General features: G+C 62.5%; 1 protein-coding gene across 2 annotated transcripts in view; it reads left to right on the forward strand.

Annotated features, from left to right (window-relative positions):
* FRMD8 (FERM domain containing 8) overlaps positions 1-10,637 on the forward strand; it is a 15,826-nt gene extending 5,189 nt beyond the window's left edge. For both annotated transcript variants that reach the window (XM_044680145.1, XM_044680146.1), the window contains exons 2-11: positions 315-393; positions 1,395-1,562; positions 4,059-4,160; positions 4,543-4,601; positions 4,708-4,874; positions 5,393-5,611; positions 5,678-5,801; positions 6,066-6,209; positions 7,040-7,250; positions 9,507-10,637. In XM_044680145.1, the coding sequence (XP_044536080.1) occupies positions 315-393; positions 1,395-1,562; positions 4,059-4,160; positions 4,543-4,601; positions 4,708-4,874; positions 5,393-5,611; positions 5,678-5,801; positions 6,066-6,209; positions 7,040-7,250; positions 9,507-9,625 (1,392 nt within the window). In that variant the 3' untranslated portion in view covers positions 9,626-10,637. The remainder of the gene's footprint in view (positions 1-314; positions 394-1,394; positions 1,563-4,058; positions 4,161-4,542; positions 4,602-4,707; positions 4,875-5,392; positions 5,612-5,677; positions 5,802-6,065; positions 6,210-7,039; positions 7,251-9,506) is intronic.
* Positions 10,638-12,537: the final 1,900 nt, after the last annotated feature.

Below are 12,537 nucleotides of genomic sequence, written 5' to 3' on the forward strand. Positions count from 1 at the left end.
CTTCCACCCCCGCTCCAAAGTGCCCTCTGCTCCCCCCCCCAGCCTCTTTCTGGTCCCGCCCCCCATAGTCTCCTTCTGACCACTCACACCCCCAGTTGGGGACCCCCCTGTTCCCCGGAGCCCCTCGTAGCCCCGCTGCCACGATGCCCTGATCCAGCCCCACACCCTCTTAGATAGTAGCCAGGCGGTCCAGTGGTCAGACCTCAGCTTGGGCTGGGACGTCCTGGGTTCTAATTCAGCTTCAGACAGGTCTGTAAATGGGGTGGGATGGGGTGTTTGGCCGTCACTCTTAACCCCAGCCTCTCCCTCTATAGATGGAAGGTGAGGGGGGCCCGGGAGCGGGCCCCTCGGAGAGGTCCCAGCGCAGCAGCGTGTCCTCCGTGGGAACCCGAGGTGGGTCCTGGGCAGGGTGGCAGGCACTGGGCAGACGGGCACCTGTGTGGTGCTGTGGGGGGGTCCTGGCCCTGCAGGCTGAGGACTGCCTCACCCCCTCCTGCCCCAGGACCGAGGCCAAGGAGCTGCCCCCGTGTCCCCAGACCCAAGATGAACAAGGCTGAATCCGGGTGGGCACAGGCGGCACTGAGAACCCAAACTCAGTGGGTTGGACAGAGAAATTTGAGTTCTGTTTGCCCAGGGTGAAACAAGGGACCAGGAGCCCAGCTGGCTTGTCAGTCATTAAGTGATTTGCCCAGGGTCACCCAGCGCTCTCCAGGCCTGGGCTCCATCCCTCAAGATGCTTAGCTGCCTCCTAGGCATACAGAGGCCAAATGACTTGCTCAAAGTCACCCGCCTAAGAAGCGTCTGAAGCTGGATTTGAACTTGGGTCTTTGGACTCCAGCACTCTTAACCACTGAATCACAGCTATCCCCTAGTAGGTGTTTATTTTTGATAATGGACCCGAGTTTACATCTTGCCTAGATTCCTAGGTAAGGGCAGCCATGAGGGCTCAGTGGATAAAGAGCCAGTTCTGGAGGCAGGAGGTCCTGGGTTCCAATCTGACCTCAGACATTTCCTAGCTGGGTGATTCTGGGCAAGTCACTTACTCCCCATTGTTCTTCTGCCTTAGTTATTGATTTTGAGATAGAAGGTAAGGGGTTAAAAGAAAGAAATTTCTTGTTCTGAATTGTGAAGGGCCCAGAGAAGCCAAAGGCAGAGCTGAGGACGTGCTGTCCCGGCTGGGGGGGGCGGGTCCTGCCAGGTCTGACTGCAGGGCTCTTGTGTTCTGGGGTCTCTGTGCAGGGTTCAGGTCTCTTCCAGAATGGGGCAGAAGAGTGCCCACAAGTGTGCCCATCTCCCTAGTGGTGCTTGTCGAGGGGCGGTCCTTCTGGGCCGTGGGGGCTTCCGGGACCCTCACCTGCCTCCCTCTGAGAACCCGACCACGGCCTTTGTTGTAGTGGCCGACGTGCTGGTGTACCTCATGGATGACACTGTGGTGCCCCTGGCTGTGGAGAACGTGGCCTCCATCACGGCCCAGGACCTTCACCGCACCATCCGGGAGGCCCTGCAGCTGCCCGACGTGGCCATGGAGGCCTTTGCCCTCTGGCTCATCTCGCCCTTGCTTGGTAAGGCCTCTTTCGGCCCGTTCTGTTCCTCCTCACTAACACAAGGGGAGGACACTGGCCCCAGGGGTCCCCCTGCACTCAAACCAGGGTTATTTGGGGAAACTAAGTCTGTGCCTGGAAAGCACTCACATGGCAAATGAGCAGCCTGGACAGCCTTTCCTGGGGAGGGCAGGCATAGCTTTGCACCCAGAAACAAAGCTGAGGTGGCCAAGAACATAATCGTTCCAATTCCTGGGGGCTCCAAGAGCGAGATGGGGAGAGAAAGCAGGAGCCTGAGGCTCCCCTCAGCCCAGTGAGGAGGAAAAGGGGGTGCAAGGCCCCAGGGTGGGGAACACCCAGGTGTAGACTTGCTCCAGTGTTACCTAGGTGGGAATTGGCACCCACAGGGCTCCTGAGGGATGGCAGAGCCCTTTATGGACTCCCGTCTCCAGGCTTCCCAACAGGCTGGAGAGTTTATACAGGGATTATTATTCCCATTTCCCAGGTGAGCCACCTGAGGCACACCTTCCTTGGGCTCACCCAGATTCCTCCTATCTTGAAGTCCTGCCCTTTGCATTGAGGATGGACCGGGGGTGGGGGGGGGGGTGACATCTCCTTGCCACTGAGCTACAGGTCCTGAGGTTGCCCAGAGAGTCCAAGATCCTTAAACTCTGCCTGCCTCAGTTTCCTCATCCTTACATGGGGGTGATAAGAGCTCCTTCCTCCAGGATTGTCGAGGGCCGCCCTCTCGTTTCTTGTTATTTGGGCAATTCCTGTTCTTTCTCTGAGGCTGTTCTTCATCCTAACCCGGATGGGACCAGACGCTCTCAAAGGCTCCCACCTTCTCTAAACCCTTTGATTTCCTGAAATAGCGCTCCTCCTGTTGTCCCTCTGGGGGGGGGGGGGTGATGGAGCCCTGGCATCCCAGAGAATGTGCCCGTGTGTTTGGGGCCTGGGGAGGGCTCGGTCGTTCCAGGTGGTGCTAAGAATGGGCATAATCCAGCCATTTCATAGCAGGCATATCGGGCGACTGGGGTTCTGTGCCAGCCCCTGAACTCGAGCCGAGACCCTCTCTGTTGACGTTGGTGCCAGTGGCTCTTGCCCCAAAGACGTGCCTGGAAATGAGAAAGAGGAGCTGGCCCCTCACAGGGGTGCCCATCTGCCAGCCTGGGCAGACCCTGCTCTCCCCACACTCCCGCCTTTGGGATTTGCCCACCTTCTTCCTCACTCACCCACCTGGCCTCTTGGCCTCAGCTGCCATCTCTCGCCTGCCCCATGGCTTGCCTGAGTCCTCCAGGCCTTCTCTGGTCAGTTTGTGAAGGACACTCCAGCCCTGGAACAGGCAGGGTGGGGAGACTCTCCTGCCAGCCCCCCACTCCTTTGCCCTCTCCAGTTTGCCCCCACATAATTGAGCCATGTAGGGCAATGTGGGGGCGCCTCGTCCTGACAGCTGGCATTGCCTGCCCCACCTTCTCCCCCTCCCAGCTCCAGGCACATTCCTGAGTCTCCAGCTCAGTGGGAATCAACCACTCTTCTGGCCTGAGGCACGCTGGCATGGGCGGACTGCTCCCACCTGGGTTCCTTTGCCACCCTGGCCCAGGGCATACCAGAGAGAGTGGGAGCCTCACAGGGAGTTGGGAAGAGGCTTCTCTGTGGCCCCAACAAGCCACAAACCGGCCTTCCTGCCCAGGGTGGCACCAGCACCCGACTGAGGTTCTCATCAGGAAAGCACAGGGAGGGCTCCACACCATGGGGATGGGGGGAGAAAAGCATTCCTGGCACCTGAGGGACTAAAAGCTTAAGGACACTGAGGTGTTGGGGGGCATTGACCTTCCAGCCTTCCTGCTGGGCAGCCGGGGAGGGCCCAAGTGTCCCCCTGACTCAGTGCCAGCAGTATTGATGCCACCAGGGACCCGCTCTGTGCAGAGCTGTGCCCCCAGGGAGTGCATCCTCTCAGGGAGACGCCCGTGACAGAACCTCAGGGCTGGGGGTAGGGATCCCCTGGGACCTCAACCCCAGGGGCCGTGAGGGAAAAGAAAGGGCCAGGACCGAGCATGTAGTGGACGAGGTTTCAGGACTGCTTGGGGACAGGGAGAGCACCCCAAAGGTCACTGAGAAGTCTGTGGGGTTCTGTGGGCAGATGCACAGCCAGGGGCCCTAAGGATGCACAGGAGGAGGCAGCTGGGGCCCCGAACCCCAGAATTCCTCCGATTCCAAACCCAGGGCCCTTCTCGCTGGACCCACATTCTAGAGGACAAAATGACTTTGTAAAACATGAAGGACCAAGTGTCCGCAGCGACCCCCGAGGAGGAGGTTCTGGGCTCGTGTCCAAAGCTTCTGCGGAGGGAGGGACTTGGCCGGGTCCAGCCCGACCCCCCACCGTCCAGCCTTTTCCATCCTCCCTGCAGCCTGGCCTTCTGGGGGTGTCCCCAGGGAGCCAGCACAGGAAGCTGCAGGGAGGTGGTGGGGAGTGGCCTGCCTCGACCCCCCCCTAAAGGGCTCTTTCCCACCCGGCAGAGGTGCAGCTGAAGCCCAAACACCAGCCATACAAGGTGTGCCGGCAGTGGCCAGACCTGCTGTTCCGCTTCACGGACGCCCCCGAGGATGACATTTTGGTGGGTCTGTATCGCCCCCAGCCCGGCCCCCTTCCTCATAGGGGGGCATCTTCCCCTTTAAATAGGTCCAGGTCTCTGGCCCCCAGGCTCGGGCGAGGACACAGCGCAGTCTCAGCCCACATCCCTCCCCTCCTCGTCCCGAGGCCACAGCCGGCCTCTTCCTGGGCCCCCAGCTTGGCTCCCCTGAGATGGAGAAAGGAACAAGCCTGCTCCATGGGCCGGCGCCCTCCCCGTCTGCCATGGGGAAGAGGCCGCATGATCCACAGGGAGGCCAGGATGGGAGCCAAGGCAGAAGCAGAGAAGGGGCTGCGTGGAGAGTCGGGGCGTCAGGAGGAGCCCCGATCTGAGGTCGGACCGCGGCCAGTGACTCTGCTCTGTGTCCGCAGACGAGCCTTCCCTGCAGTTCCGAAGGAACGTCTTTTTCCCAAAGCGGAGGGAGCTGCAGGTGAGGCCGCCCGGGTTCCCGTCTCCCCGCGCCCTTCCTGTGCCCCTTGTCGGGCCCTGCTCGGCCTCCCGGGCCAGCCTCCACCTGAGGGCCCTCCGCTCCCTAGGTCAGCCACGAGGACGTGCTGAGGCTGCTGTACGAGGAGGCCAAGTTCAACGTGCTGGAGGTGCGCTACCCCTGCGACGCCGAGGACTGCGAGAAGCTCGGGGCCCTGGTGTGCCGCCTGAAGCTGGGCCCCTACCGCCAGGGCCAGCAGACGGCCTGTGCCGTGAAGTAAGGCCCGGCTCGCGGGGGATCCTCCGTCTTTACCTTCCCTCACGTCTGGCTGGCCAAGGAGGGGCCCGCGAGGGGGCTCAGCAGATCGAGAGCCAGGCCTGGAAGTGGGGGGTCCTGGGTTCAAATGCAGCCTCAGACCCCTGCGTCAGTGGGTGAGGCCGGGCTCTTCACCTCCATCGCGGGGCCTTCCTGCTCTCCTGCCTTACCATCGATTCTCAGACCGAAGGCAGAGCACCGAAGGGTCAGGGCTTGGGGGGACCCCAGAAGGACATGTCCAGCCCCAGAACTTAACCCTGATCTCCTGAGAGAGACACGGTCTGAGGCAGAACCAGCCCCCCCAGAGGCCCCCCTCCGCTCTCGTCCTCTCTGAGGAGCCGTCGGGCCTGGTCCCGCCTGCTGAGACGCTTTCTGAGCAGGGAGCTTCCTGACTGGCCGCCGGAAGCCCGACTTCCTCGGGGAGGCCTGGGGCGCCTCCTTGTCCCCTCACGGCGCCTCTCTCGCCTCATGCCCTGCAGAGAGAAGCTCGACTCCTTCCTGCCCGCCCATCTCTGCAAGAGGCCTCACGGCCTCTTCACGGCCTTCCGCAGCCGGGGCCCCCGCCTGGTCTCGGGGGAGCAGGGCCTGTTGAGCGCCTACCAGGAGGTGAAGGAGGAGGCGTCGGGCCCGGAGGCCGAGCTGCTGACCAGGCATTACCGGGCCTACCTGCACAAGTGCCACGAGCTGCCCTACTACGGGTGAGTGGGGGGGGGGGAGGCCCCCCCTTCCGGCCGGCTCCAAGCCTAACAAGGCCTCCCCCCCAGGTGCGCCTTCTTCTGCGGGGAGGTCGACAAGCCGGCCCAGGGCTTTCTGCACCGAGGCGGCCGCAAGGCTGTGACTGTGGCCATCAACCTGGAGGGTGTCCACGTCATCGACACTAAGGAGAAGGTGGGGGCGGCTCTGAGGGCTTCCCCAGGCACGCTCGACGTTCCCTCCCAGAGCCCCAGGACCCCCTTTTGTAAAATGGGGGGCCCTGACCTCCGGCGAGGCCATACTGAGCCCCCTTTGCAGTCCCCGGCTCTTCCTGCTTCTCTCAGGCTGCCCGGGGGGGGGGTCCTTTGGGGGCTTCTGAGGGATCCTCCAGGCCCCGGGAGGGTCCACTTGTGGGGCCACGCCATGCCCTTCCCTCTGACCTTCTCCTCTCGTGGCCAGCACGTCCTGCTGGGCCTGCGCTTCCAGGAGCTGTCCTGGGACTACACGTGCTCAGGTGAGGACGAGCACGTCCTGTGGCTGGAGTTCGACGGGGAGAGCGAGGGCACGGCCGTCAATAAGCTGCTCAAGGTCTACTCCAAGCAGGTAGCCGTCCACAGAGGAGTCGGGGCGCGGGCAGGGCCCGAGAGGGCCGCCAGGCGCATCTCCCTCCTGAGCTTTCATGGGCCCGGACCGGAACCTGGCTCCTCCCTCTGTATCAGGCGGCCCCTGTGCTCGCCGGCCTCCCCCACAGGAGCGGGCAGGGCCCCTTGGGAACTAGAGGTGGTCTGGGGTCCTGGGGTTCCCCTGCTGGCCACGGCTCCCTACGGGCCCAGCTCACAGCCATTCCTGGCCCCCCTGCACTTCCAATGGGAGCCCCGGTGTGTGGCAGAGCTCAGGCCTCCTCCAGCTTGGAAGCGGCTCCCCTGGGGGTGGGGAGAAGGCCAGACCTGGGGGACTTGGGGGGGGTCTCTGCCGGGTTCAGTGGGTTTTGTTCGTCCCTCCTTTGGTGGCCCCCTTTGTCCTGGGTCTCCCCTCAGTCGCCATCCTATAAAAGGTGGTCAGACTAGTTTACGCTTGACTTTAGTTGGGATGGCTTTTAGCCCTGCCACTGGCAGCGAAAACAGGCCCATTTGTCATACAAGCCAAGGCCCAGGAGGGGAGGGACGTGGCTGCTGTTACAAAGCAGGGGGCAGCCGGGGGGCTCCGTGGATGGAGAGCCAGGCCTGGAGACGGGAGGTCCTGGGTTCTAATGTGGCCTCAGGCTTCCTCACTGGCTGACCCCCACGGCCCAGCCCTGACTGACCACCACACAGCCTGGATTCCAAGACAGAAGGTCCGGCTTACAAAACAAAAAGACCAGGAAGCAGGCCCCACTGGGTCCTCTGGGCCCCCCAGGCCGGCCCCAGCTGACCTCCCCTCCCGTCCCGTCCCAGGCAGAGCTGATGAGCGGCCTCATCGAGTACTGCATCGAGCTGGGCCTCCCCAAGGAGCCGCCGCCGCCCCCCCCGGACACCAAGGTCAGCCCCTCGGCCATCCCCGGCCCGCCGCCCCCCGCCGCCTCTCAGCGCCACAAGCTTCGGCGGCAGAGCAGCGTGGTGTGCAGCCGGATCCAGCACCTGGCCACCATCGACTACGTGGACGACGGTGAGCGGCCCCGGCCCGAGGGGACGATCCAGGTGGGGAGGCTGCCAAGCCGGGAGGGCTGAGAGCGGGTGCCTCAGCCTGGTCACTCAGAGGCCTGAGCCAGGCCCCACCACCAGCTGCGGGCCTTGGGAGGAGGGAGAGAGCCGGAGGGCCGCTCGGCCCCGAGACCCCCAACACCCGCCTGGGGACAGCTCAGCCCAGCACGGCCGGGTCCCCTCTTCACCCCTTCCCTCCACAGCCCAAGCTCGGCCCCCTCTCCACATCCACCCCAAGTCTTCTCCCAGGAAACATCCTGGACTTTCCGTCTTCCCACAGCCCCCTCTAAGGGTCCTCCCTGTCCATCCATGGCCTTTCTGAAGCCCAGATGGGGGAGGGGAGGATCTGGCCTGGGCAGTGTCCCAGGGGCTGGGAGTCCTCTTCTTGCAGACATGGTGTGCCTTGTTGGGCGCTCAGGGGGCACCTCCCCAGGCCCCCCCCTGGCTCCAGGCCCCCCCAGCCCCAGCCCACTCTCCTGAGCCCCCGTTCCTTTGAGTTGATTCTGCCCAACGTTCTGGCCTTCTGAGACCCTCAATTTCTGCCTGGCATCCTCCCCGCTCTGTGCCAGCAGCAGAGGCGGCCCCTCCGCTCCTCGCAGCTGCCCTGCCAGATGAGCCCAAGCACCCACAGCCCCTCCCGCTCACCGTCTGCCCCCCCTGCATCCCCCCAAGTACAGGAGATGCTCGGAGGCAAACGTCTCTGTCAACTGTCTTGAGCCGCCAACCTGGTGGTCTTGTCGCCAGCCCAGCCTGCCCTGTCTTGATGCCACCCGTGCCATCCCTCACGGCTCTGGCTTCCCAGATGCCCAGAACAGAAGCTCGGCTTGCTGGTCTGCCCCCAGCAGCCTCCCCGCTGTGGGGTTCTCCTGGGTCATTCGGGCTTGGCCGTCCCATTGGCCACTCCTCTGGGCTCTGAGCTCCTCCAGAGCTGCCATCCTCATCTTGGGGGCGCCTCCTGTTTGGCCACGTTTGTTCTGAAGAGCCTTCGGCCACCCCGCCTGCCTTGTCTTCGGCCCTCCACCGGAGAGCCTCTTCTTGCCCCTTCTGACTCCTCTGAAGTCTGGCCTTGAATGCCCTTCGGTTCCTTCTCCCAGTAGCCTCAGGTCTCTGGGCCTTCGCCCTTCTGACCCAGTTTTTATAGAATGTCGGGGCCCGGGAGGAGGCTGGGCTTGTAGAGAGCTGCTGGGGAAGCGGGCAGCTTTGGGGCACTCGCTTCTCTGCTCGGACCCCAATTCCCCAGCTGGGTCCTAGAGGCCACTTAGAGGCCCTGCTATTGGCTTGGGTGGCCGTCCTCCCCCTGAGCCTCCAGCCAGGCAGGATTCTTGGAGTCACCTGGCTGCTGCTGAGGCATCTGCCAGCCTGTCAGTGTAAGGCAGAGGCGGCCCGAAGCCCGAGTCTGCCCTTGCCTGAGTAGGTAACAGCTCACCAAGGCCCCCCCCGAGAAACTTCTGGACCCGCTTTTATCTCCTAGGCTGGAGAGTGGCACAGCCCAGAACCGAGAGTTAGGTGACTTGGCCAGGGTCACCCAACTCGTCCTCCTCACTCGGGGGGGGGGGGGGACAGGTCTTAGCAGATCAGGGACTCCCCTCCAACAGTGGTGGGCCTTGGAGAGGGTCTGGGGAGGGGCTTTTCCTCCTGGGCCCAGGCTAGGCCACAGGCCATCTCCTCCCTCCTCTTTCCTCTCACACTAAAGGTCTGTTCGGTTTTGTAGGACTCGCCGCCCTTGTTATTCCTGCCCCGGAATGTGGCCTCAAGTCCTGGCTCTCTTTCAGAGTCTTCCTGCTGTCCCCTTGGCTTCTGGGAACCCCGTGGAAGGGAGGGTGGAGACCCCAGCCCCCGGGGGGACACTTCCACCTGATGTCACCCAGGCTCGGCACACTCGGACCCGGAGCAGGCCCGATGTGCCATTCTGGCCTGGGTGACATAAGACCATGCAGACCCCAGCGCTGTCCCCATCTCCTGCCCTTTGGGAGGTCCATGGCCTCCTGTCCTTTGGGCACTCCCTCCCCGAAGGGAGACAGGAAGGGAGGAGGAGGTGGCCTATTCCATCGGCTGGGACCAAGGCTTTGGGGCGTGCCTAGGCCCAGCTCAAGACAAAAGCCCCTCAGGCCCCTCTTGCTGCTTCCATTTATGGTCATCCCGGCCAATGGCTATGACATGTTCTCCAAGCCGGTCCTGGGACCCCGCTGAGCCAGAGCCTTTCCTTTTCTCTCAACTGCAGGCAAGGAGATCAAGAGAGTGAAGCCCAAACGCACCACTTCCTTCTTCAGTCGCCAGCTGTCCCTGGGCCCGGCCACATACGCCGCGGTCCAGCCCACGGACGGTCTGGAGCAGGGCTGAGGCCGGAGGGCAGCCCCTGCCTGAGCCGAAGCAGCACTACTGGATTGGGGCCCGGACCCCGTCTGTCCCACCCTCGGCCGGGAAATGGCGGAGACCCACGGACAGGCTCTGCTCTGCTGTCGTTCCTCTAATTTATGTGTGTGCTTCCCTTCGGTGTGTGTCTGGGACCCAGGGCCTGAGGTTTGGCATTCGATGCCTTGGATCGGGCTCGGGCAGACTCTGGGTCCCCCATCCCCATCTGACCACAGCCCTTCCCCCAGTGTCATCTGCTCTCCTGGGCCTGGGTCTGAGCCCTGGATGTGGGGGGGCCAGCGTTTCCCTCCCCACACGCTCCTGCTGCTGTCCGAATGGGCAGCCCTTGGGGGCTCAGAATGGCTGGATGTGACGGGACCCCCCTTGGACCCAGCTTTGTGTCTCCCATCTCTACATTCCTTCTGCCAGCCACGTCATCCCCTCCCCTCACGGCCTGGCCCGATGGGTGAGGGGCACCGACCCCCCCAATGCTCTCCCCCAGCGCCCCCTGCCCAGCCTCGGCTGAGTCTCTGCCGATAGAAGGCGGGTCGAGCGTGGGCCAAGGCTGGCCACGTGCCTGTTGTTGACCAAGAAACCATCCTCTCTTCATCCCCTGTGAGAGGCCTTGTTCTCCCACAGCCGGGCTCTTCTTGGGAGCCAGGCGGGAAGCCACCCACCCGCTTGGCCCGTGTGCCCGCTCGTTCTGCAGGAGCCTTCTGGGAGCTCCCGGGGCAGCCCTTTCCCAGAGCCTCAGTCAGGGAGGGGCCGAGCGAGGAGCTCCTGGCCGAAAGGATGCCCCGGTTTGGCTGGGTGCCGGCCTTTAGGTTGGAGGGAAAAATCGTAGAGAGGCCGTCTGGGCGGGAGCCAGGCTGTCCCCATGCACCCACCTGGGTGGCCAGGCTCCACGGGCCAAGGCAGGACCGCTCGGCCCACAAATTAATTTTCTTAAGCACAATCTGAAGGGATGTTTTAATTTAAAAAGAGGAGGGAGGCAGCTCGGTGGCTCAGTGAATGAGAGCCAGGCTCAGAAATTGGGAGGTCCTGAGTGCAAATGTGGCCTCAGACACTTCCCAGCTGGTGACCCTGGACAAGTCACTGTCCAGCCCTGGCCACTCTTCTGCCTTGGAACAGTATGTGACGTAGATTCCAAGAAGGGAAGGATTTGGTCTTCTTAATGCTCCCAGGATGCTCAGGGAGGCCGGCTGGCCATCTGCTTCTCTTTATTGGCCCGCCTTTCCCTGTTCTTAGCCACGGCTGGCATTTCCTTTACTAATGCCCATCCCTCCTTCTCAACATTGGCACTAATTTTGTACTTATCAATAACTGCTGACTACAATAAATAAGGTGGTTTCAGCATCTTCTGGAGTGCTTCAGCCCGGAATAGTGAAGGTTCCTATTTAATAGGAATCCACAGTCTGGGGTCCACTGGGGCCCTCAGACATTCGCCCATTGAGAAATGGAAATGCTGTCTCGGGGCTGGGCCTGAGGGAGGAGGGAAGGCCAGAGCCTCCTCTAGACTCTTCCTAGGAACGGTGACGGTGCCGCTTCAGCAGCATGCTGACCCTGGGTTGGGGGGAGTCTGCTAACAAGGTCCCGAGTTCCAATGTGGCCTCAGATTACTTCCTGGCTGGGAGACTGAACAAGTCACTTGAAGAGCCTTTACTGCTCTTCTGCCTTGGAACCAGCATGCAGGGTAGATTCTAAGAGGGATGATAAGGGGGGAGGGGGCGCCTTGGTTTTAAATCTGGGCTCCACCATCCAGAATCCTGGTTGGGGCTTCTCTCAGGGATTCCTTTCATGCAAGCTGGATCCACGTGAGCTCTGGAGGCCTCGGACCCTTAGAGAGGCGGCCGAGCGGCCTTTCACCCCAGCTCCTCCCAGGCCCAATTTAAACCCTCAAATCCACCCGAGACTCGGACAGCACTCTTAGCCGGGCACGTCTTGTGCCCATTCTATGGATGAGAACATTGAATTTCCATCCAGCCACTTTGGCTGCAATCTCACAGCAGGCTTCGACTCCTCCGGCAACTCCTAGAACGTCCAGAACCCGAGAAGCTCCGGCCTGCTGAGGCAAGTCGGGCCTGAGGGAGTTTCCAGGTTCTGCTGGAAGTCTTGTCGAAGGGGCCTGGAGAAGTTCATCTCCCAACGTCCATTTGGGCACAGCAAAACGAGGCCGGCCCTCCCTCGGAGCTCCGGTGCCAGGGACTGTGGGGCAGCCCTGGAGCAGCCCTCCATCGGAGGGGACCCCGAAGAGGCTCCGCAGAAAACGGGGTTTTAGTCGAAAACCAAGTAAGGAAACAAGGACGAGAGCCAGCCCGGAGAAGTGTTCTGGGCAAGAAGGCCTCTCGGTTGTGGGGAGCGAGGAAGGGGGCAGATCCAAGGGGCCAGGAGAGGCCCGGGAACAAGGCTGGGGCGGTGGGTCGGCTTGTTTTAAGCCCTGCCCTTCCCTCTTAGGATCCACACCGTGTATCCATTCCAAGGCAGCAGAGCCGTGGGCGCTGTAGAGGTTAAGGGACTTGCCCAGGGTCACCCAGCTAGGAAGCGGCAGAGGCCACCCTGGGACCCAGAACCACTCTTCTCGGGGCCTGGCTCTATCCACAGCGCCACCCGGTGACCCCCAATGAAGGATTCTATTTCTGATCCCATCGGGGATGGCTTTGGCATCCGTCCGTGGCGGATGGATGTGAGCCAGGAGACGCCCTTCGAACAGGCCCGGGGGCCATTTTGGACGGGGGCGTGGCTTAGGGAAGACTCCCGGGTGTGAGGGCCCCCCCCCCCCCGCAGGCACGGGGAGAATTTGCTGGGCTCCCAGGTGGAGACGAAGATGGGAGAGGCCATCCGCCAGTGGATCAAACCTCCGGACCCAATCGCTAAGCCCTGGGTTCGGATCCCACCCGCTC

Source organism: Gracilinanus agilis, chromosome 6, assembly GCF_016433145.1.
Source record: "Gracilinanus agilis isolate LMUSP501 chromosome 6, AgileGrace, whole genome shotgun sequence".
Lineage (NCBI taxonomy): Eukaryota > Metazoa > Chordata > Mammalia > Didelphimorphia > Didelphidae > Gracilinanus > Gracilinanus agilis.